At 37.8% G+C, this 26,732-nt stretch overlaps 1 protein-coding gene and 1 long non-coding RNA gene across 5 annotated transcripts; both read left to right on the forward strand.

Moving 5' to 3' along the window:
• The first annotated feature begins 3,688 nt into the window (after nt 1-3,688).
• On the forward strand, nt 3,689-9,849 carry LOC132630257 (F-box/FBD/LRR-repeat protein At1g13570-like). The gene is made up of 2 exons (XM_060345846.1): nt 3,689-4,228; nt 9,136-9,849. The coding sequence occupies exons 1-2, from the start codon at nt 3,689-3,691 to the stop codon at nt 9,847-9,849; spliced, it is 1,254 nt and encodes a 417-aa protein (XP_060201829.1).
• Nucleotides 9,850-14,070: 4,221 nt separating this feature from the next.
• On the forward strand, nt 14,071-20,661 carry LOC132630202 (uncharacterized). Of its 4 annotated transcripts, none has more exons than XR_009578519.1 (4): nt 14,071-14,657; nt 14,757-15,376; nt 20,015-20,271; nt 20,523-20,661. It is a non-coding gene; the product is annotated as an uncharacterized LOC132630202 (long non-coding RNA). The 4 variants fall into 4 exon arrangements; XR_009578520.1 differs by having other exon boundaries at nt 14,075-14,891; nt 14,977-15,376; XR_009578521.1 differs by having other exon boundaries at nt 14,071-15,376; nt 20,035-20,271.
• Nucleotides 20,662-26,732: the final 6,071 nt, after the last annotated feature.

Raw genomic sequence — 26,732 nt, forward strand, 5'->3', positions numbered from 1 at the left:
TATCTAAATGGCATTTCTCCTTTAACAAACCCCGGGACATGTAGAATCTGTTGCAACAGCAATGATTATTAATTGGATGAAAATAATGGATTTATCCCTTCAATTTTGGGTGTGCGCGATACTATCTTCTGATCAAATTGTCTTAGAACAGCCTTAATGTGACGGTTTCCCATTGTTAGTTTCTTTTCTTTGAAATTGAATACACCGCTATTTTCTGATCAAAATGTCTTAGAAGTTAGAACAACCTTAATGTGACTGTTTAACATTGTTAGTTTCTTTTCATCCAAATTGAATACACTGTTATTCCATCCCCGTTATCCATTGAGCATGCTAGGAATAATTCTCGTTTTGCTGGATTATTGTCGTTGTAATCATATAAAGCTAATTTTCAAGAATTTTGTACTTGGCTTCTGGAATTTTTTCATATTTGTTAGTCCAGCACTAGTCTTCAGTTTTGCTTGAAGTATAATAAGTGCACCCAAATCGTTCAACGGCTGTAGTTGTCGAACCATACCACATAGTTTTGGCAATACCATCGATACTATTGGAAAGAAAGGTTTTAATATTTGTCATACGCAATCCTTTGCATAGACGCTGTAGCAGAGTGATGCAACTTAGAACTTATCCAAGGGGGAGAAGTAAAAATTCAGTGAAATTAGTTCCAGAAACCTTCCTCCAAAAACACACAAACTTGGATTCTGAGACAAGTGATCCATTCTATTTTTAACCCATCACAAGGAAATGATCACCACATCCTCCTCCCACTAGTTTGAACTTTGAAGTGTAAAAAAGACGCATTATAAAATAAGGCGATACACATTATAAATAAGGCGATGCTCTATATATTTAAAAAGATTCGCTAAATATGTACGAATTATAAATTTGGTATAATATATAGATAGACGTCTTAATTTGGACTCAACTGACAACTAAACACTCTAACTTTGAAAATGCACATTTAAGACACCTCAACTCGTCTTCAATTGTGTTGAACAAATTATATCTCAAAAAAAACATGTTTATTTTCTAATGTTAAACTTCAAATTGTGTGACCATTGAATGGTCTTGAAAAGCTTTAATTATTTGATTACATTATCAGTGACAAAACGTTCTCATGTTGTGAATTGTAACAGATTATTCATTATCTCCATTATTCTTCTTAGTCATTAATCAAATGCCCTTTATTATCATTAACCTGCACATTTCCGTTGAAGCCAATTGATTTGACATTAATTCTCTTATGGACATTGCTTTGGCTATGAGATCTTATTCTGATCATGACTTGCCTTACCTATATATAGTGGTGGTCCTTTTCTTACTGGTAGATATCTCAAGATAAATTCTTCTTCTATATTTGTTTGTGCTAGGTTTTCTTTACAATAAATCTTTGTTAGATTCTGGCTCCTGATTTTGTATTAGAAGATCCTGTCGAATCCTGGGGATACACTCATACCGGGTGAAATATTCTTAAGGACAGTGTCTTAATTGACATGCCTCAAGCTTTGAAGAATTGTTCATGATCAAGTATTTTCCGTAAGATTTCCAACACTTGTCAGCTGAACACTAGCTCTAACTTACATAGTGATCATCTAAACACCTACAAAATTGAAGTGTCACGTTTAGGATCGGGTGTCTAAGAGAAACAATGAAGACGAGTTGAGGTGTCTAGATGTGCATTCTCAAAGTTGGAGTGATTAGTTGCCAGTTGAGGCCAAGCTAAGGTGTCCATCTATCTATGCATTATTCCTATAAATTTTGAATCCAGTAAGTCAAATACATGATAGTAGAATCTGCCTCTAGATTTTGTGCTTTATTTCATAGGAAAACTTAGACAATCATATACACTGGGTAATAGATTTTTCTAACACCCAAATCGGAAAAACAGTATTGGTTTTGGTTGGGGGTATTATATATTCGTATTATAATTTCGATTTAACTTATTCATCAACCAAATAACAATCCCTAATAAATGTCTTAAGGGTGTGTAAACGTTAGAAGACAAATAATTTGGGACCGAATGTAGTAAACTAAAAAAAAAAAAAAAAGAAATTGTAAGGTGTAAATACAAAATAAGAAGCATAGATTAAGAACGTAAAATGCAAAGAACTTTCATAAGATTTGTCACACGATCAAACGCCCATATTAAATTACTCCATCTTTTATGCTTAATGCCTTTTTGGTCCCTCAACTCCGCCTGTGTGAGCTCGCTCACATTGCCGGTCCCAAGCCCGGATAAAGGAGGAGGGTTGCCGAGGGTCAATCGGAAACAGCCTCCCTACCCAGGTAGGGGTAAGGCTGCGTACATCTTACCCTCCCCAGACCCCACTATTGTGGGATTACACTGGGTAGTGACCAAGCCTTTTTGGTCCCTCAAAAGAGCTGATTATACATTATATTTAGGATGCTCATACAACGGTCCATGGAGGCGATAAACCAACACTAGTTCTGCTATACATGTAACTTTGGTAGCATGTGACCAAAATCATTTGTAGTTTTTTCAATTTCAATTTGAGACTTCAAATCCAATACCTTTCTGTGAGTAGTTGCATGGGTTGAAGAATACCAAAGAGTTGCCAAAAAAAAAAAAAAGACTCTTAAAAGGTCTACTTTGCTTGTTCATCATAGAGTTGTATTTAGGACTTGTAAAATGTGTACGAAAATGGTTTTTAAATGTGAAGGAGTTATGTTGTATATATAGTTCAAGAAAAGTGTGTAACATTAATTAACTGTTGGAGATATATATCCGTAAAGAATATTCCTATTTGGATTTGGTTTCCTGGTACTGGAGAGGAGTTGCATCCCTAGAGATAGACATCGCCTTCCGCCGTTCTCCTCAAGGACTTGATCAAATCATATTTATTTATTCGCTTCATCCGTTACATTCATCAAATCGCAGGTTTTTCGTTTCTTTTCCTTGAAATCATATGAAGATAGCTCTGCAAAGTTAATTTTATCCGTTTCTTATTAGCCAGCCTTCCTTTTGATATTGGATCTAAAGATGTGCATCAAAAAGGCTGTAATTTTTTTAATCTATCAAATCAAATCTGTAATTACCGTTTTGTGTCCAAAGTAGTAGTTGTTGGATGCTTTAATTTTGTGTAACATACATCTCCGTGGCATGCAGGTACTTGTTAGAACAGATTCTATATTTGTTGTGATAAAATTGGGAATTGGTCTAATAGTAGTATTCTTTTGGCTCAGAGTTTATATAAGTAGGCGTTTGGCCATAGAAACCACAAAAAAAAAAAAAAATCACTTTTTTTTTTTTTTTTGGGAATTTTTGAAGTTGGAGTTGGAGTTGGAGTTGTGTTTGACCATAGTTTTTGAAAATAATATTTGCTTATTGAACTTGAAGTTTTATTTGAAATTTTTATGACCAAACACCATAAAGTGAAAAAAGTGAAAAGAAATCCAGAAAAAAGTGAATAATTCTAATAGCAGTATTTTTTTTGAATCAGAGTTGATATATTATATAAGTATGTGAGAAACTACTAAAATGTTAAGTCCGAAGTCAGCCTCTGTTGTTTAAGAATTTATTCTAGCTTACGTTGCTTTTACTTAGATTCATTTCATTCCCCGTGGGATTATTGTGTTAGACATGAGTCATATGCAGCACGTTAAAGCATGTTTGTTAAAGCATGTTTATAGTCTGACTTGATTTTTTTCTTTCCAATATACAGAACTCAAAATGGCAATGATACGTTGTAAGCAACTTGAAGTTGAAGGGGACAAACTTGATAGACTTACCAATCTTCCCATCAATGTGCAACACCGGATTCAAGAAAGCTTGTTTATTGAGGAAGCCGCAAGAATGAGCGTTTTGTCTAGACCCTGGAGACATGTTTGGGCTTCAATCCCCAAGCTTGTATTTTCTCCCCATTTTTGCCAGAGCAAGCCATCAGATACATTAATAAACGTCATTAATACAATTCTCTTGCAGCACCATGGAGCCATTAAGACATTCCACCTGAATATTTCATCAATACCTTCTTCCCAGCACTCAGTTATCGATCAATGGATGTTTTTGTTGTCAAGAAATGGTGTCATGGATCTCACCCTTCAGAATCTAGACAATAAAGCTCCTTATAGATTGTCTTACCCTGTGTACGGTGTGGAACTAGAAAGGTTGAGCCTGTCCAACTGCATTTTCAAGCCGCCATGCAGCTTTAGGGGTTTCCACAAGCTCAAAAAGCTTTCACTACTCAAAGTCGCCTTGGAAGACGTTGCTGTTAGGTGTGGAATTAGCCAAACAAGTCAATTCTTTTGTTCACATAGTCGTGATGTAAGCGCTTACCTCATAATAGTCGTGATGTAAGCGCTTACCTCATCATAGGAAATTCATTCCTATAAATAGGTAGCTTATGGTTCATTTGTAAGATATCATTAAGATCATTTGCTATACACATCCCAAGAGAGAAACAATCTAAGAGAAATACTCTTAGTGAAAGGCCTAAGTAAGAGAAGGTCTTTGAGAGAATTTTCTGTGGTAAAATTCTTGAGTGTAATTGGGATTGGGGTTGTGAGGTTGAGTGTTGTAAACACTTGTAATATTTCTTCTTTAATAAGATCTGCAGCAGCAACGTGGACGTAGCTCTCACATTGAGGGTGAACCACTATAAATCTGTGTGTGCTATTTATTCTTCGCTTACATCACGACGTAAGTAGGTTCTGTCTAAGGAGGTTGGTATTTAAGTGGTCCAGCTGTGACCCTCCAATCTTTCCTGGGAATCTGCTTACAAAGGTCGGATTTGGAATTTAAATCCTAACAACTGGTATCAGAGCAACAGGTTGTGTTGTGATTTAGAAACGATGGGAGGCGAAGATGGTACGACGCACGACATCGGTAAATTCGATGGTACAGATTTTGCGTTCTGGAGAATGCAAATTGAAGATTATTTATATGGCAGAAAGCTTCATGAACCTCTGAGTCCGAAACCAGAGGAGATGAAGCAAGCAGATTGGAATCTCCTCGACAGACAAGTTCTGGGAGTCATTCGGCTGACGCTGTCGAAGAACGTTGCTCATAACGTGGCAAAGGAGAAGACCACCGCAGATATGATGAAGGTATTGTCTGACATGTATGAGAAACCTTCGGCAAATAATAAGGTATTTCTCATGAAGAAACTATTTCATCTAAAGATGATGGAAAATGCTCATGTTGCTGCACACGTAAATGAATTCAATACCATTGTAAATCAATTGTCATCGGTAAAAATTGACTTCGATGATGAAGTGCAAGCTCTAATTTTGTTGGCATCCCTACCAAATAGCTGGGAGCCAATGAGAGCAGCGGTTAGTAATTCTGTCGGCAGTGACAAACTAAAGTTCAACGATGTTAGGGATCGTATCCTTGCTGAGGAAGTGCGCAGGACAGATTCTGGAGAGGCATCGACGAGTTCTGCTTTTAATGTTGAAAACAGAAGCAGAAATTATGACAGAAACTACAACCGAAATAGGGGCAGATCGAAGTCAAGGAATGGCAGGGGTCAATCCAGACCAGGACGAACATTTGATTGTTGGAACTGTGGAAAACCAGGTCACTTCAAGAAGAACTGCAGGGCGCCAAAGAAGGAGGACAACAAGGGGGCTGGAATCAACGCTGCTACGGAAGACATTGGCGATGTGTTGTTGCTATCGGTTGACAGCCCGATAGACTCTTGGGTGCTTGACTCAGGAGCGTCCTTTCATACCACCCCACATCATGATATAATGACAAACTACGTGGCTGGGAATCTCGGCAAAGTTTATTTAGCCGATGGAGAGCCGCTAGACGTTGTTGGCACGGGAGACATTAATTTGAAGATGTCAAATGGATCCTCGTGGAAGATTACAAAAGTTAGACATGTTCCAAAGCTGATGCGAAACCTGATTTCAGTAGGTCAGCTTGATGATGAGGGATATGATCTCAACTTTGGTAATGGGTCTTGGAAGGTGGCGAAAGGTGCTATGGTAGTTGGCCGAGGAAAGAAGATTGGCACTCTCTACATGACAGATAGCTGTCGTGATATTGTTGCTGTGGTTGACAACACAAAGAAGACAGATTTGTGGCATTGTCGGCTTGGGCATATCAGCCAGAAGGGGATGAAGCTGTTGGTGACAAATGGCTTAATTCCGGAGCTGAAGACGGTGGACCTTCATACGTGTGAGAGCTGCATTCTCGGAAAACAAAAGCGAGTAAGCTTCTCAAGTGCAGGCAGAGAGTTGAAGGTCGAAAAGCTGGAATTGGTGCACACAGACGTGTGGGGACCTACCACTGTACCCTCCCTTGGAGGATCACACTACTACGTGACCTTCATTGATGATTCAACCAGGAAGGTATGGGTTTATTTTATGAAAAATAAATCCGATGTGTTTAGTGTATTCAAAAGATGGAAAGCCATGGTCGAGAATGAAACAAACCTCAAGTTGAAGTGTTTGAGGTCCGACAACGGCGGAGAATACACTAATGGTGATTTCAAACTGTACTGTGCCGATAATGGGATCAAGATGATGAAGACTATTCCTGGAACGCCGCAACAGAATGGAGTAGCCGAAAGAATGAACCGAACGTTGAACGAGCGTGCTCGGAGTATGAGAATACACTCTGGACTGCCCAAGACATTCTGGGCAGATGCAGTCAATACCGCGACCTTCTTAATTAACCGAGGACCGTCAGTTCCCTTGGATTTCAGAAGAGGTACTGTACAAAGACAAGCTGCAAAAGAATTCAGAATGTCAGGACAAGGAATCAGAAATAGTCGATTTGAGGGACTTTCCGGCACCTGAGCCGCAGCCAGGTACAACCGAGGCAGAGGAACAAACAATCCGAGAAGGTGCTGATGAAAGTGCTGATTCTGAAACAAATGAACAGACGCCAATCACAGAGCTGCGTAGATCATCCAGGATCAGGAAGCCGCTTCACAGGTACTCTCCATCCCTCAACTACATTCTACTCACTGATAGAGGGGAGCCGGAATGTTATGAAGAAGCAATGCAAGTCGATGAATCGACTAAGTGGGAGCTGGCAATGAAGGATGAAATGGATTCACTATCGGCAAATCATACATGGGAATTATCCGAGTTGCCAAAGGATAAAAAGGCATTGCAAAACAAATGGGTTTATCGGATAAAGGAAGAACCCAATGGAAGCAATCGTTATAAAGCAAGGCTGGTTGCAAAGGGATTTCAACAGAAAGAAGGCATTGACTATACGGAGATCTTCTCTCCCGTAGTCAAGATGGTGACTATCAGAACTGTTCTTGGGTTGGTAGCAAAGGAAAATCTACATCTGCAACAGATGGACGTGAAAACTGCATTTCTTCACGGTGATCTAGACGAGGAAATCTACATGCGACAGCCGGAGGGATTCAAAATCAAAGGAAAGGAGAATCTGGTGTGCAAACTTCAAAAGAGTCTGTACGGACTAAAACAGGCTCCAAGACAGTGGTATTTAAAGTTTGACAGCTTTATGAAGAAAGCTGATTTTTCAAGGTGCGAGGCACATCACTGCTGTTACTTCAAAAAATTTGAAGACTCGTACATGATACTGCTACTCTATGTCGACGACATGCTAATCGTAGGAGCAAACCTACAGGAGATTGATCGGTTGAAAAAAGGGTTATCGGAAGAGTTTGCAATGAAGGATTTGGGAGCTGCAAAGCAAATCCTTGGGATGAGAATCGACCGAAGCAAGGAGGGCATCAAACTCTCACAAGAAGAATATGTGAGGAAAGTTATCAAAAGGTTTAACATGCATGATGCCAAGCCAGTCAGCACTCCCTTGGCTGGACACTTTCGGTTGTCAAAGTATCAGTCGCCGACAACCGAGGATGAGAAGAAGCAGATGGACAAGATACCTTATGCATCTGCAATCGGTAGTCTTATGTATGCAATGATATGTACAAGGCTAGACATTGCACATGCAGTGGGAGTTGTCAGCCGATTTATGAGCAATCCGGGAAAGCAACACTGGGAGGCTGTGAAGTGGATATTCAGATATCTGAAAGGCAGCTCGAGTTCAGCTCTGTATTTCCGAAAATCAAAAACAGGATTGCAAGGGTATGTTGATGCTGACAACGGTGGTGATATTGATAGCAGAAAGAGCACATCCGGGTATGTTTACACCTTCGGAGGTACTGCAATCTCTTGGGTTTCCAAGTTGCAAAAGATAGTAGCTCTCTCTAGTTGTGAGGCTGAGTACGTTGCTGTGACGGAGGCCACAAAGGAAATGATGTGGCTACAATCTTTTCTGCGGGAATTGGATCAGGACCACGAGGGAAGTGTGCTATATTGTGATAGCCAAAGCGCCATTCATTTGGCAAAGAACCCGGTTTACCATGCTCGAACGAAGCACATACAACTCCGGTACCATTTCATTAGATCAGCTTTGAAATATGGAGCGCTGGTGCTTGAGAAGATCGCAGGGAGTCAGAATCCAGCAGACATGCTGACAAAGGCAGTGACGATAGACAAACTGAAGCTATGCTCAACTTCAGTTGGCCTGCACGAAGTATGAAAGTAGGAAAGAGCTGCTGCATCGATCAAAGTGTGATGACAAATTAAAATTAGTCTTCAAGTGGGAGATTTGTTAGGTGTGGAATTGGCCAAACAAGTCAATTCTTTTGTTCACATAGTCGTGATGTAAGCGCTTACCTCATAATAGTCGTGATGTAAGCGCTTACCTCATCATAGGAAATTCATTCCTATAAATAGGTAGCTTATGGTTCATTTGTAAGATATCATTAAGATCATTTGCTATACACATCCCAAGAGAGAAACAATCTAAGAGAAATACTCTTAGTGAAAGGCCTAAGTAAGAGAAGGTCTTTGAGAGAATTTTCTGTGGTAAAATTCTTGAGTGTAATTGGGATTGGGGTTGTGAGGTTGAGTGTTGTAAACACTTGTAATATTTCTTCTTTAATAAGATCTGCAGCAGCAACGTGGACGTAGCTCTCACATTGAGGGTGAACCACTATAAATCTGTGTGTGCTATTTATTCTTCGCTTACATCACGGCGTAAGTAGGTTGGTATTTAAGTGATCCAGCTGTGACCCTCCAATCTTTCCTGGGAACCTGCTTACAAAGGTCGGATTTGAAATTTAAATCCTAACAGCTGCAACCTCTTTCTTGTGGATGCCAAACCTTGTGTATCTGCAGGTTAAGGGGTGTAGTGGTTTTCCTAATTCGAAAATATATGCTCCAAAACTTTTGCAAATATTTTTCCTTATCTGGCGCACCAAACCCATTGAGTTGGGTCATTTTATGGACTGTCAGAAGCTGAAAACAGTTATACTTGCATCATCAAGAAACAATAAAGATAAAGTGATAAACTTGACCTATCTTCTCAACTGCTGGCCTGAAGTTCTTCATTTTAATCTGGACAGTTACTACCTCAAGTCTTTTGCTACTGAATTAGAGAGGCTCCCCACATGCCTCAATAGCTTGAGGGCTCTCACTTTATTTGAGTTCGATTTTGATGATGATGATCAAATATTTTCTCTTCTAGGAATGCTTAAAAGTTCTCCCAATTTGGAGGACCTTCTATTTCTGTTGAGCTCGAAGAAGAATGGTGGCGTGGAAGTCAATGTAAATCATTTTGAAGGACCAGCTTGCAGGACACTAGGACTCAACAAGCTACAACAATTGAAAATAGATAACTTCCATGGTTCAAGAACCGAAATGCTCTTTGTAAGGTCTATACTTTCCTCTGCACCTTTACTCCTGAAGACCATCATTAATGAAGACGCAGACAGTGTTCATGAAAGCCAACGCTTGAAGATCTCAAAGGAGTTGATGGGGTTTCCTCGGGCATCTCCTAAATTGGAAATAATATGTGAACAATCAGAAATGGACACGGATGTGCTTTATTGAGATGGCTGGATCCCCCTCTCTAACTCGTTCTTATCATCTAGAATCTTGTCTCTATAAATGACTAGTGTAGAGGATCCTGTATTATTTAATCTTGAACTGCATGTTAGCCTTTGATATTTATACTTCTGGTTCCTTATCCAGGAAATTTAGTATGTGGTTCTAGTATTCAACTAACATTATTTGATAATAAGCTCCTTTGCTCATCTTTTCTATGCCCAGGAGAGGCAGTTGTGTATACTCTTACTCCCTATTTTAAGTCAAGAATTGGTCGATTTGCTTTTAATTTGAGCAAGATAATCATTTTACTAATTTCAAGAGATGACTGATTCAATGAAGCACAATTCTTAATGCATGTATTGTAAAATCATAAAATAAAGGTAAAATTTGGCAAATGTAACGGTAATTTTTGTGTTAAAGTACACTTCATTAACCGATGACGATTGCTATAACAACAATTTAAATCATTCTTCTAATTTAAAGATTATGATACAAGTTTTCATGATGAGATAAGATGCAGGAGCGGAAGTGGATGCATCTGACTGTATCATTGATCCTTTCTTCCTCTCTAGCTGCGACAACTTCCTCTTGGAATCTCTTCCAATCAGTTTACACAATAGTGGAGCTGATAGATGTTGTGTTTTCTGATGGCAGTTTCTTTGAAGCACACAAGGATGTGGGATTGTGGCCTAGTGGTGATTGAAGTGGGTTGGGTACCCTGAGATCTGAGGTTCAGATCTCAATGGTGGCAAAAACACTAGGTACTTTCTTCCCATTTGTCCAAATTTTGGTGGATAATTTATCCGGTACCTATGCTTGTGGGAGGCAGCTGGTACACCCTTGTTCGAGGTGTGTGCAAGCTGGTTCGAACACCATGGTTGTTAAAAAAATGGTAGTTATTTTGTGGAAGTATGGGTTCTTGTTATGTAATCCTTCAACTTTCATAAACATAGAGAATTTGAAGGATTTCCATTATTTATATTGTGATTGAGGCACTCAATGCAAAATTGTTGAAGGATTGCATTTTTCGTGTAGTATATCCCGAGCTTATGCACGCAGAGAGAACTGGTGTAAATAACGAAATATTTACACTAGTTTTGTATTTTTGAAGACAAAGGCCAGTATCAAAAAATAAATTATTAATCATTTGGGGATTATGCTTTTAATTCTGCTTTTTATTAACAAGTATAGTGAATCTTTTTCTTCTATATGTAGCAACCAAAACGAATGTTACAAACTACTTTGCCTTGTAACTACTTTCCTTTCTGCAGTGTATTGGTGTTACATGGTCTCCAGGCATAGATCTTTGGTAAGGTCTTAGCCCTTCGCTGTTTATATCTGTGTTTCATAACCATCGACATTGTGATGGCAAAATGAAACTCCAAACTGGATTAGACCATTTCTGGACTGAGTTTAATAGTTATGATATAGATCATAATATCACTGACACTATTCAGCATTCAATTACATGCTTCAAGGCACATAATATATATATATTCAGAAATAAACAAGGTGAATTAGCTCTTTAGCGGGAAGAGGCTCTCATTGAGGTGTGATATAGACAGTGAAGTGACTATTTTTTCTACTCCATCTGTTGTATGTTGATCCACAAGGAAGAGTCTCAACAGCGGCATATCTTTCAGCATTCTCATACTTGCCAGTCCCTCCAATGATGGCAATGTGAGAAATTCGTGAAGCTGTCCTGTGAACTCCAAAAGTCCTGTCAAGGTTAAATGTGGCTGGTGCCATCCGAAGAGCTCACCAAGTGAAATCCTTGTGTCTTGCAAAGAACAACTGATCCCAGTTCATGCATCACATCTATTTTATTGTCAACAACAATAATTGAGCCAAAGATGAGCTGCGTAAGGAACAAGCCAGCAGGAAGCTCCCTGACTGTCACAAAAGGTTGGTTATTAATCTCCACCATTGACTACGTTGTTGTTGCAGTTTTTTATAGACAGTGTTAGCTTGTTTCTAATTGAGGCCTAAAAGGAATGGATAATTTAACATGGTACAGCAATAGCTTATTGATGAAATGGCTATGGAGATATAACAAGGAAGAGAAGGCACTGGGGGGGGAGTAATGAAGACAAAGTATGGTGGCAACAACTTCTGGTCCACCAGGATGCCTTCAGGGCCTTACAGGGTGGGCCCATGGAATGTGTAATGGAAAATGATATTAGTGGATGGCGATATACCAAAAGGAATTTACCTAGTAAAGAAATAGTAATAAAAAAAATAAATTAAACAACAAAAACTAGTGAAATCATCGCCTATCCCTCCCCATCGACATTCCTAACTTTTTCTTAAAGCTTGCTCACATTTTTTTTTTAAATTAAAATAAAACTTGCTGACATTTTTAAGGATGTTGCTGCCTAAATTTTGTTGTCTGTTTCCCTTTCTTTACTTCATTATGGGTGGTATGGGTTCAAAGAGTGAGCATATTTAGAGGCATGGTGGCAGTAGAGGGTAGGATGTAAGTGAAGGAGAGAGCAAAATAATAGAAACGTGTCTCATCTTTTGAACACTGTAAAGGGTGATAGAAGAGGAGGCTGGGTACATTGGGTCTTACCTATTCCATTGATTATTTTTTATTGTGTTTAGTGCTTTTTTGCATGTAAGGTGTGTTATTGTGTTCTGCTATTAACATTTAAGGCTACATTTAGTACACAACATGTGTGCCATTACAATAATGAGGTGCTGATTGAATACTTGTCGTTTATTCATTCATCAGGAAAAGCCACTTCTATTTTTTGTACTGAAGCTTTATATGATTAATTTTCTCTAATATTATTTAAAGTTCGAGTAGCATGTATATCCATTCAATCCTTTAGTTTTTACTTCCTTTTAGGTTACTTAAGATGTTGGCATTAACCACTTGAGTTTCCTCTGCTGAGTTTTCCTGGAAACGACTTTACCTTACCCGATTCACAAGATTCCTAGGACCAAAGGCAGTAGCTTTTGGCTTGTGGCAATTCAAGTTATTGCAAGCTTCAGTCTGTTGTTTGTCCAATACGGTGGCTACTATTTCCTTCCATTATAGGTGTTATACTTCAGACTCCGGTTTAATAGCCCAAAACACTAATAGGCTTGGTTTGATGTATTAGCTCAAATAGTCATGGTATAAAACTTGCATTGTTTTATCCATTGTTTGGTTACTAATTCCAATCTCTACATATCTGATTCATGTATAATTTATACACCAATTCATGTATAACAATTCCATGATTAGGTTATACATGGATAAAACATTCAAAATGCCAAAACTACTCTTGTGGATCTCCTCAAACCCCTTTTCTAAACCTTTATACAGTTTTAAACCAAACACAAGTTATACACTATATATCCAACTTTAATACAATGGACCCAACACACAAAAAATAATCTCTGCATTATTTGATCCATGTATTACAATCTATGCATAATTTGTTTCTAAGCACAAAGACCCCTAGGGGGACTATATTTCCATGTAATATTCGTATTAGCTTCTGCAGATCTCCCTCAATTTTCTAAAGTTCAGAAAGAGGCATTGGTGGAAGTCTTGCTATCTATGGACAGGCTGCAGGTTATTTACTCTTCAATGCATGGCGGAATATTAATTGGTCTTCAAACTTCTTGCTTTTGCTTAATTTGGTGTTTACTTGGTTGTTTATTCTGCAATATGTTTGATTTTCCTTGCTTCCAGTATGGATTGAAGATCCATTTGGATTTGCCGTATTACACAAGTATTCCGGCTCTATTATATATTTGTGAAGTAAGTTTATATCTTTAAGAAATCATCAGCAATTTTTATTCTTTCTGATTGATGAGCAATGAGATGATCATGTAACAATTACCCTCATCAATATATTATTAAGAGCAGCCTCCTCACCCCAACACCCATTTCCTGAAAGAAAGTAAACAAATAGAAAACAACAATACAAGAAGTATGGAGTGATCAGAAGAGCGTGGGCCTTCATGCATTATATGCTGTAGCTTTGATTTCTTTTACCGTAGCTTTTTTTATTTTATATATTTTTAAATTGGGGTTATGGGAAGGGGAAATGGAGAGGAGATTACAAGGTGAAGGTGGGGAATCGAACTCTCACCAACAAGGTGAAAGTTCAGGTACCTAGCCAACTAAGCTACTAAGATTCCCCTTTTACTGGAGCAATGCATCATGTTGAGTTCAGATTTCATGAACTCAAAGACCCTTGGGACGAATTCTTGTCTATGCAGCTTCCATTCTATCCATTTTCTTTGTTTTGCCTCTTCTGTGGCATGTTTCCTTTAAGTTACTGCATCTATGTGCTCAGCTAGGTGAAACAACTGATTGAAGTATCAAGTCAAAAAAAGTAAAGTAGTCTCGATTAACCGCTTCCCCTATATGGTCCAGGAATCTAAAAGATAATCCTTACACGTATTGGAAGTACCAGCAAAATGCTAGCGAAATATTTATAATTGCTGTGAAGGAAAAATAACAGGAGAATAAGTTTTACGTAAAGTGACTGACTTGATATCATCTATGGGTTTGAATGTCATGTTGGAGACACCAATATGAAGTACTCTTCTAGCGCTCCTCTCTAGTCTCTACTATATTAGAAAGGGCAGTTGGGGTACGAACATGGACGAACAAGGGCATATTTGTGGTTTTAGATATTTTAAAGGGCAAATTGGTGTTTTTGTGGAACCTTCTCACTTCCTCTCTTCCTTGTAGAGTTTTAAACATGGAGATTACCAACTGCGATTATATTGATAACGGGACAACTCGGTCAGGGTCCATTGATGTCATCCCTGATCCCCACTCTATTCACACCTCCTTTACTCCCCAGGTTTCATTCCTTTAACTTTTGATGAAATTTGGGATTTTTGGGTTATAGATTTGATTTACTTTTTGCTATCTTTTGGTCGCAACAAATTAACCTTTGCAGAACTTATATTCCTTTTGTTTGACGTTCAATTGGTGCGCGAGAATTTTCAGCTTAGGTGCACTCACTGCACTCAGCATATGAAATGCAATCTGGAAAAAAGTGCATGAAAAAGGGAAGAACTTTGATGCATCCAAGGTGCTTGACAATATGCCTAAAACAACTTAAACATTTTTTCCCATTTTTAGCTAAAATGATGTTATTTTCTCCTCCTAATTTGTAGGAGCTTTAATGGTGATAACGCTGAAAATAAACTAACGTGTGATTAATTAACAAGACTGATTGTTGAAGGAGGAAGTTTTGTGTGAGGCTTAGAAGAAAAACCATTTGCTCGATTTGCAATTACTACTTGAGTGGGTTGGTTTCTGTTTCTGTTGTGGAAGTCATTTGCAGGTCCAGTGTATGAATTAAAGATCTATTTTTACTGGACAGAGAGAAAAGGTTTAACAATCCTTCACTTTGAATTTTGTTGCAACTACATCATCAAAAAGAAGTTCTATTGAAAGAAAAAAGCTCGATACTTCCTCCTTTCAAATTCGGGAACTTTCAGAGAACAAACCCCTCTCCTTTTGGGTCAATTTAATGGATCTTTAGTTCATTCAATTTGCCTTGGAAGATACTAGGTATACTTTTCTTGTATGCAGCTCTAAAATGTCAATGCTCTTTTGTTGTATTTGACGATGAGCCAACGTTCTGTTCAGTTTACTTTTGCTTTCTAGAATTTAATTCTCTTTTTTGTTTGCTTCATTTGCATGCTTGGAAATGTGCGAATTTCTTGTGGTGGTTTGAGAAGTTATCATCGTCTCATTCTTATGGAAACATCTCTTCTTGTGCAATAGAAATGCTGTTATATTGACATTTATATTCATAGCTTTCAAACTTATGCTCTTACCTTCCCAGCAACAAAGGTCCGGTGGATCCTTCATTAAAGGTACCACCGTTGAGCCCTTCTGATGAAAGAACTTGAAAAAATTGATGAAATTTTCTGTGTCCTATTCATTTGGCATTACCCCTATTTTATACAAAGCTGTACATCCAAATAAAATAAAGAAACAAATGGAAAAATGTATGTACTATGTACACTTGTCCTATTTCTATATCCAACCTATCAAAATGTGTAACCAACTAATATTCCATTATGCTCATCATTTGTGTAAAGCTGTCCAGAACTGTCCAAAATAAACAGCTGTAGCATTAATCCAACGTTTGATATTTCATCCATCAATATTGAGTTGGAGGGTCAAGATGCTTCCACGTGTTTGTGTTGATTGTTGTCATTTTCAGTCAAAGTAGATTTGTCTGAACTAAACACTTTTACGTTGCCTCTTTCTTGGTCATCTGTTTCTTTATTTTTATTGCCTCTTTCTTCTCTTTCTTCCTTGCTTTAATCGACATAGCCATGGTAGATGTTGATGCAGAATCAACATCCTTTTCTTCAATATCTGAAGGGACCTGCAGTGCAACCTAAGGGGATACTCCTTGCTTTTTGTTTCAAACATTGGCTGATTTAGAATCGTACAGTTTGGCTCATTGATGATACATTAATGTTGGGAGAAACAGCTGTAGAATACATACTAAGTTTTATGTGATATGCTTGCGCAATCCATATAGAAAAATAGCTTCTTCCACTGCTTGAATAGCGGGAGACATTAAAGACTTATAATGTAGGTTTCAAATGAGAGATTGTTGAAAATATTTCCTTCTATATTTTCAAGTTCTAATATTGAGTTATAAATCTCATTTCCTTACACCATAATCCCAACCTTACTTTTGTACAAAACAAAACACTATTTTGCTCAGACTTTTTGGACATGCATCTTCTGATTTATGGCCAATTTTGCATGGATCCTGATATGATTGAGACACCGCAGATCACAAAAGTTTGTGGTTTGGCCTTTTCTATTGTTATCTTAGTTTGTTGATGCTTCCATCCCTTTGAGACTTGTTCAACAAAATTCCCCAACAACAACAACAACAACAACCCAGTGAAATCCCACATCGTGAGGTCTGGGGAGGGTAGAGTGTACGCAGACCTTACTCCTATCAAGGTAGGACGGCTGTTTCCGAAAGACCACCGGTTCAATAAAAGCATAAAAATAAGTCAGATAAGGTTAAGAGATTCAAAGCGATACGAAATGAAATAATGCAAGCGACACAGATAACACAGGATAATCAAAGCACAGGAAATAACAGATAATAGCAGAAATCTGAGCACAAGAAATTATATTGCGCTAATGCGACTACTAATAAGAACGGAAAACGAGACTATCTACTAGCCTTCTACCCTAATTTGGGTCCTCCAAACCCTCCTATCTAAGGTCATGTCCTCGGTAAGCTGTAATTGCTCCATGTCGTGTCTAATTACTTCTCCCCAATACTTCTTCGGCCTACCCCTACCTCGTCTGAAACCATCCATGGCCAACCTCTCACATCTCCGCACTAGGGCATCTGTGTCCCTCCTCTTCACATGCCCAAACCATCTCAATCTCGCTTCTCGCATCTTGTCTTAGGCCACCCCCACCTTATCCCGAATATGCTCATTCCTAATCCTGTCACTCCTGGTGTGGCCACACATCCATCTCAACATTCTCATCTCAGCAACTTTCATCTTTTGAACGTGAGAGATCTTAACTGGCCAACACTCCGCCCCATACAACATAGTCGGTCTAACCACCACTTTGTAGAACTTTCCCTTAAGTTTTGGTGGCACCTTCTTGTCGCATAGCACTCCGGAAGCAAGCCTCCATATCATCCACCCTGCCTCAATCCGATGTGTGACATCATCGTCAATTTCCCCGCTGTCTTGCACAATAGACCCAAGGTACTTGAAACTACTTTTCTTCTGGATGGCCTGGGTACCAAGCCTCACTTCCAAGCCAGCCTCTTGAGGTGCTTCACTGAACTTACACTCCAAGTACTCTGTCTTGGTCCTACTCAGCTTAAACCCTTTAGACTCCAGAGTATGTCTCCAACCCTCCAGCTTAGCGTTAACTCCGCTACGAGTCTCGTCGATCAGGACTATGTCGTCCACAAAAAGCATACACCATGGCACCTCACCTTGAATTTGCCGTGTCAATCCATCCATCAGACCATCACCAAGGCAAATAGAAACGGACTAAGAGCTGATCCTTGATGCAAACCCATCACAACTGGGAAGTGCTCTGAGTCTCCTCCTACTGTCCTTACCTTGGTTTTGGCTTCCTCATACATGTCCTTGATCACCCTAATGTACGCCACAGGTACACTTTTAGCCTCCAAGCATTTCCATAGGATCTGTCTTGGGACTTTGTCATAAGCCTTTTCTAGGTCGATGAATACCATGTGTAAGTCCCTCTTCCTCTCCCTATACTGCTCCACCAATCTTCTCACAAGATGGATGGCTTCTGTAGTTGAGCGTCCCATCATGAATCCGAACTGGTTCTCTAAAATAGACACACCTCTCCTCACCCTCATCTCCACCACCTTTTCCCACACTTTCATAGTATGGCTTAGCAGCTTGATACCTCTATAGTTGTTGCAACTCTAGATATCTCCCTTATTCTTGTATAGAGGGATCATTGCCCTCCATTCTTCGGGCATCAATGTCGTCTTAAAGATGACATTAAACAACCTAGTCAGCCACTCCAAACCTGCCGGGCCCGCGCTTTTTCAAAATTCCCCAGGAATCTCGTCAGGTCCGGTCGCTCTTCCCCTGCGTATCCTACGAAGAGCACCCTTAACCTCGTCAACCTTAAAACTCCTGCAATACCCAAAATCGTGACGCCTTCTTGTATGTTCTAAATCTCCCAACACAATGTCTCTGTCCCCTTCTTCATTCAAGAGTTTATAGAAGTATGACTGCCATATCCGTCTAATGTGAGTCTCCTCTACCAATACTTTGTCATTCTCGTCCTTGATGCACTTTACTTGATCCACATCACGTGCCTTTCTCTAACAATTTCAACAAAATTCCCTAGTAAAAGGAAAATATGTATGTCATGCAGAGAGATGGGCATGAAGACACGGTCCCTTTTGAAAATAGCACTGCTAGGCCGAAGAAGTGGAGTTATTGGCTCAACTCCTGATCACTGTAGACGAAGAGGATAAGATGGGAAAGATTTAATTAATTTTATCTTGGTTTTGTAAATGAACAAGTAATTTTGGACATATATTTTTAGTAATGTGGCCAAGTAATATGGGACGGAGGGAGCATTTCATTTGTTAATTCTTAAAGAACGTGAAAAGTCAAAAGTGAACAAGTAAAAATGCACGGAGGGAATAAATAGGTGTCGGAGAATTAAAATTGAAGTGCATACGTATAACATGAGAATATCTCATGTGGTGGTAATTGTCGAGGGTGTTACCACCAATCCGCTTAATTAATTGGCGTTTGAGATTGCTGCACTTGCTCAATTGCTAATCATCCTGATGATTGCATGTGTAAACCCCAACTTGCTACACTATTTCTTATAATGTGTTTCTGGATTTATTGTCTTTCAAAATGGTATCCCGTTGAGGGGGTTAATTTTTAGTCATAGTTTGTTAAAAGTAAAAATTAAATTTCGGGACATGATATTTAGATAAAAATTAGTTGTGTTTCTTAGTTGGAGGAGTTTCATGCATGGCACTATCGTATTATAATGTCTAAGGTGAATGAATTATTTTGGGTGGGCAGAACGTGTAATAGCTCATTTTAAAGATGGGAAACTTAGACCCTTTAGCTGCAGATGTATGGAAGCAAGATAGTTTTTGCCTGCACGGCGTTCCCGATTGAAGTTGGCCTTTCTTTTTGGTCCTATAAAATTTAAAAGTACCTGATATGATCTAATCTACTCAATTCTAAATATTCTGATGATTTTGCTTAGATAGACTTCTTTAATCACTATGTAATGTGTGCGCTGATAGAGCCCTTTCGGGAGGCAAGTTGGGTTATGACATCACAAGAAAAGCTTCATATATAGCGTTAGCCACCTCTGCAGAAGTCTCAATGAGGCAGTTGGCGTGCAACATTGCAACAAGCTGCTGAAGCTTGGATTGACCGCAATTGCAAACTCAAACATTGAGTTTGCAATTCTTTAGTATCAATTACGACTATCCTTGAGGACAACTATTATTTTTATTTTATTTTATTATTTGAGTAATCAGGAAATCCTACAAATTACTTATAGACCAAATTTGCATTCGGATACAATGATTGGCCATTTTCCCTGACATATCTATGTTGTATTTTCAAGTATACTCATTCAAGGTATTAAATACTATCTGTTGCTAATATTTCTCAGTTATATGGTTTATGCAAAAGTTTGAAGGCAGGATTGGGAACATTATCAAATCACAATTAGGGGTGAGGTGATGTTTGCTTAGCAATAAATAGATGCTTTCATAACGAGTTGGACGCTTATTGTCATACATCATGTTCTCCAAGGAGTTCTACCTCCATAAATGGGATGAATTGGAGTGATCTTTTGAAAAACTAGGCGGCGTCCTGATGGTGAGGTACAAACGAGCCTCTCCTGACGACCCTGCAACCAAAATGAAGGTAAATAAAAGATCAAGCTTTTCCATTTATATCACGATTTTTCTGCTTCCATACCTAAGATTTAGATCCAGGATTACTCCGATGTTTCTTAATTTCATGTGGAATTTGAAACTGATTGGGTGAAATATAATTCCTCGCTATGTTTATTGTGACCTGAAGATTTGAGTCTGATATATGTCATAACTCATTTATGTTCCTCTCCAGGTTGCTAGAGTTTTTTTAATTTGGTATTTCACATGTTATTTTGGCAGGTTTTGATGCTATGATTTCCAGAAGCATGATACAATATTCAGTTCTCATTAGCTAATCAATAGATTGTAGACAAACTTTGTAAATATTCGATGCGACTTGTGGTTACTCCCTTATTTAAGTGAGCTTTTTTTCTTTGTATGAATCTGCGTTCTACTAGAAAAATCAGATTATAACAGGTTGCTTTATAGTACGCTTAATTTCCATGACCAGCAATGTCGGGCAAACGCCCGTGCTCAGCACGGGCACGCTCCACCTAGTTGGATAATAGAAAACGTGCATCCCGTTTGTTAATATGGGTGACTGCTTATGTTATGAATGAGGTTCGTGCTGATATTCATATTGGAGTCCGGAGCTTAAATGGCATAAATTTTTCACAAAAAAACTAAAAGGGGTTGTCCTTTCCATGATAAACCAAAAGGGGTTTATTGTGGAGGGAGCAACGTTTTACCAAAAAAAAAAAAAAAAAAAAATTGTCAAGTAAAACGTTGGCTGGCCAACGTTTTACAAAATCAGATTTTGCAAAACGTTGGTCACCCAACATTTTACAAACTAAAGTTTTTTTTTTTTTGTTTTTTGTTTTGTATTGTTTATGAAGATGAGGTGCCTTTTGATTTTTCCCTTTTAAAATTGCAGTGAAACTTTTTTTTTTTAATTCACATATACACCACAAGTCTTATAATAATTAACTCAAACAAATAATCTAATTCTAACCTTTCATACGATAATTAAAAGTGCAATTTCTAATATGTGAACATAAAAAAAAAATACTAAAAATATAAGTTAAATAAATGTCACACATTATCGGAATAGTAAATGTTAAATTAAATAATTAATTAAACACCACAAGACATATTATATATTTATTATAATAAAGACGACATCATATTCTTGGAAGATTATATAAGGAAACAACGATCGTGCAACTTAGGAAAAAACATAAAAACCAACAAGAAACAACAATTACTGATTCCTAAGTTTTACGATCGTTGTTTCTTTGTGTAATCTTCCAAGAATATGATATTGTCTTTATTATAATAAATATATAATATGTCTTGTGGTGTTTAATTATTTATTTAATTTAACATTTACTATTCCGATAATGTGTGATGTTTATTTAACTTATATTTTTAGTATTTTTTTTTATGTTCACATATTAGAAATTGCATTTTTAATTATTGTATGAAAGGTTAGAATTAGAATATTTGTTTGAGTTAATTATTACATGACTTGTGGTGTATGTTTGAATTAAAAAAAAGCTTCACTGAAATTTTAAAAGGAAAAAATCAAAAGGTACCTCATCTTCATAAACAAAAAAAATAATTTATATTGTAAAATGTGGAAAAAACATAAAAACCAACAAGCAATAACAACTACTGATTCCTAAGTTGTACGATCGTTGTTTCCTTATATAATCTTCCAAGAATATGTTGTTGTCTTTATTATAATAAATATATAATATGTCTTGTGGTGTTTAATTACGTATTTCATTTAACATTTACTATTCCGATAATGTGTGACGTTTATTTAACTTATATTTTTAGTATTTTTTTTTATGGTCACATATTAGAAAAAGCATTTTTAATTATTGTATGAAAGGTTAGAGTTAGAATATTTGTTTGAGTTAATTATTATATGACTTGTGGTGTATGTTTGGATTAAAAAAAAAAGCTTCACTGAAATTTTAAAAGGGAAAAATCAAAAGGTACCTCATCTTCATAAAAAAAAAAAAAAAAAACTTTAGTTTGTAAAATGTTGGGTGACCAACGTTTTGCAAAATCTTATTTTGTAAAACGTTGGCCAGCCAAAGTTTCACTTGACAATTTTTTTATTTCGGTCTGACAATTTTTTTTTTTTTGTTGTAAAACGTTGCTCCCTCCACATAAACCCCTTTTGATTTATCGTGAAAAGGGCAACCCCTTTGGTTTTTTTTTTTATGGCAAATTTATGCCATTTAGGCTCCGGACTCGTGCATATTGCCCCTCGATTTTTGTTATTGTTTATGGTACATGTTTCCTTATCTTGTGCTACTTTGTGAATACGTGGGTATCAGAAACTTTTTGTTGATTGCTAGAGAATATTTCAACAGACAATTGCCTTGTGCTGATGTCCTTCTCTTTCTCGATTTCTCAACCTCTCGTATCACTTATTAGCTTGATGAAGAAGGATCGTAAGGAGTGAAAAATAGTAGATGTTTTGATGGTCTCTCAACTAGTATATCTATGCTCCAAAGGTAAATGTCTTTTGTATTTATATAGTTGGGCTCTTTTGTGCTCCCGGGAAATTCGAAATTTGTGTAAGTTTGCATTAGAAGTATAATTGAGTTGAACTATAGATGGCCTGGATGCTCATGTAACCTGAGATATGTAGGAAACCCAGAGATCAGGGTCCGGTCATATCTTTGAAAATCACATAAAAAGAGAGGTATTTTGAAATTGGTCAGCCAAAAATCAGGACGATCAGGGATGGGCCCGTCATCCCCGAACACCGAAGGGGCAGTTGTTGACACCTAATTTTTTACCTCCAATAATTTTATTTACTTGCCTAGAGTTCTTTTAGATCTCAAACGGGTATTTTTTTAATAAATCAAAATGATTTCACAAAATGATTTTGATAATATTTTTCCATTTCATCTGGCAAAATAACTTCAAATAGATATGGTAATTCATTTTAAAATATGTCACATATTTTACTATTAATATTAAAGTATTTGTCAAGTTTAATTAGAAAATAATTTAAAACAATTATTCAATTAATTGTTCAAATTATCAAGTGTCAAATTGACCAAATATTTTATTCCATTTAATTCAAGAAATTTGATTAATTAAATCACATATTTTACTATTAATATTAAAGTATTTGTCAAGTTTAATGAGAAAATAATTTAAAACAATTATTCAATTAATTGTTCAAATTATCAAGTGTCAAATTGACCAAATATTTTATTCCATTTAATTCAAAAAATTTGATTAATTAAATAAGTGATCTTTTTACCTCTCAAATTTTAATTTTTTGCATAATCAATTTGCATTTGCAATTTTTAAATTAAGCATAATTAATTTAATGTTTGACTGTGGTTATGTTTGAAAATTGTTCAATTGCGGCTACACTTGAAATAATTAAACTGCTAAGTTAGTTATGGTCATAATTGAAATAACCAATTTCATGGTTTAAGTTAATTAGGGCCATATTTGCAATTTAAGTCCTTTCATGCAATTAACCGTGTCTTTGGTTTGATTAATTAATCTTAATTTGGTCATAATTGAATTGTTTACTTGATTATCACTTCTTTAATTGTGGCTATTTGTTAAATATAGCACATTTTACCCTTTTATATACCTATATTGTCACACCCCAATCTCGATAGGGCGTGACGGACACCCGACCCTTACTTAGAGCCGAGCGAACCCGCTGGATCTCGTTATACTCATAGTCCTTAAGTCGTGAACTAAAATGCATATGGAAATCTTTTAACAAAAACCTTTTTTTTTTAATCTTTCTCGAATCAAATAAAATTTGTAATCATATAAATCTGTAAAGTGATGCATAATGAATACATCGGCTTAGATAGCCGCATACAAGACTGGCAGGCTAAATACGTGACTCTGTCTGCAAAGTCTCTAACATAAATCATTATACCATGACATGGATACTCTGACTCGGCAACACTCCGGAAAGAAATGGAGCTCGCCAATCCCGCTGGAACATCTTCTAGCAATGTCTTCTACTCATCTGTATGCACCTGCGTGGCATGAAACGCAGCGCCCACAAGAAGGGGCGTCAGTACGAATAATGTACTGAGTATGTAAGGCATGAGTAATAATATAACATAGATATGAAAAGTAACAAGGAATAAGAGAGATAACTTGTACATCTGAATGCCTCGTAGGGCGGATGTCATGCATGCTTAGCCTTTTAAAAAAAAACATTTTCATACATACACATAGTAACATGCCCGGCCATTAAGGCGCGATGTCATATATATAATATCATGCCCGGCCATTAAGGCTCGGTGTTATCATCATTAGCCTTAAATCGATATATTGGTGGGATGGCATGAAGCGAGACATAGCAGAATTTGTAGCACAATGCCCAAATTGCCAGCAAGTGAAGGCCGAGCATCAAAAGCCAGGAGGCTTATTGCAAGCAATGGAAATTCCTACGTGGAAATGGGAAGAAATTAACATGGATTTTGTGGTAGGATTACCCCGTACGCGAGGGAAGTGTGACTCTATATGGGTGATCGTGGATAGACTCACGAAAGCAGCTCATTTTCTCCCCGTTAGAACCACATATTCAGCGGAAGATTATGCTAAATTGTATCTCAAGGAGATTGTACGACTTCACGGTATTCCTTTGGCCATTATCACAGACAGAGGGGCACAATTCACAGCCAAGTTCTGGAAGTCCTTTCAAGAAGGTCTAGGTACTCAAGTTAAGCTCAGCACGGCGTTCCATCCGCAGACCGACGGACAAGCCGAGCGTACTATTCAGACCTTGAAAGATATGCTACGAGCGTGTGTACTGGACTTTGGTGGTAGCTGGGATGAGCATTTGCCTCTTATTGAATTTGCCTATAATAACAGCTATCATTCCAGTATTCAAATGGCCCCGTATGAAGCCTTATATCGAAGGAAATGCAGATCTCCAATTGGATGGTTTGAAACCGGAGAAGTACAATTGATAGGCCCCGACTTGATCCAACAAGCAGTTGAAAAGGTTAAGGTGATTCGAGACCGACTGTTAACAGCTCAAAGTCGCCAAAAGTCTTATGCAGATAATTGCCGACGAGACTTGGAATTTCAAGTGGGCGATTGGGTGTTCCTGAAGGTATCGTCGATGAGGGGAGTGATGAGATTTGGTAAAAAGGGGAAATTAAGTCCAAGATACGTCGGACCTTATAAAATTACCCGCAAGGTGGGTCGAGTAGCCTACGAATTGGACTTGCCTTCAGAGCTCGAATCCGTGCATCCAGTATTCCATGTTTCGATGCTCCGCAAGTGTATTGGAGACCCAACGAGAATAGTTCCGGTTGATGATGTGCAAGTAACAGAGAAGCTAACATACGAGGAAATGCCCATTGCCATTTTGGATAGACAAGTACGAAGGCTTCGGAATAAAGAGGTTGCTTCAGTCAAAGTTCTATGGCGGAACAATAATCGGGAAGAAATGACTTGGGAAGCGGAGGAGAAGATGAAATCTATGTACCCCCATTTGTTCCAATCCCCAGAAGAGATTCAAGATGAGACGTCGATGGTGTAAGGTATGTATGTTTTAATTTTATGTTTTTGGTCGTGTGTGGCCATAAATGTGTTGATATTGTGATATAGCCCTGTGAGGCGAAGATATTGTGGGTTGTTGTAATGGAAAGGTAGTGTCCAAATTACAAAGGAAACTCTGGCAAAATGTTTCTAGAATTCCCAAGTGTCAAACATTCGAGGACGAATATTCCAAAAGGGGGGGGGGGGGGGGGGGGGGGGGGGGAGAATGTTACACCTCGAAAATTTCTCCCTACTTGTATGATGAGTGGAATGATGAAGAGTTTGAGTGAATGATGTTTTATTAAGTCGGGAATGGCTAATTAAGAATTTTTGGAAAATGAGAAAGTCGCGGAAAATTTTCTGTCCAGTGGTCGTATATGACACTATACGGCCCGTAAAGTGATTTATGGACCGTATAGTGCAATCGTCCTCCAGCTTGTCAAAAATCCCAACTTTCTGTAAATGTTGAATATGGTTAAATACGACCCAGTTTACGGCCCGTAAACTGGTTTACGGACCGTAAACCAGGTCGTAAACTGTCATGTTCCTCAGCCAAACTTTCTGTTTCTGGGATGATTAAAAACGACCATGGAGGACGGACCGTAAACCACAATACGGTCCGTAAACTGCAATTTACGACCATTGTTCATCCTGACAATTTTTCATTAAAGACCAGATTTTGAATTATTAAAAGAGAACTTAAGCCTCAATTCACGTCCCTTCCACACAACTCAAGAACATTCTAGAACTCTCTAAATATTTCCTCCACAAGAATTCAAGAGAATCAAAGGAGATATCAAGATTATCAACACCAAATTCATAAAAAGTAAGTGTAAGAACACATCAAAGGACCATCTAAGTCAAGAAATCCCACACAGGGTGGAACTAGGGTTTTGGTTAATTGAAGTATTTCAACTTAAGGATCTTTCAACCATCATCCAAGGTAAGTTT

This window comes from Lycium barbarum, chromosome 3 (assembly GCF_019175385.1).
Source record: "Lycium barbarum isolate Lr01 chromosome 3, ASM1917538v2, whole genome shotgun sequence".
Classification (NCBI taxonomy): domain Eukaryota; kingdom Viridiplantae; phylum Streptophyta; class Magnoliopsida; order Solanales; family Solanaceae; genus Lycium; species Lycium barbarum.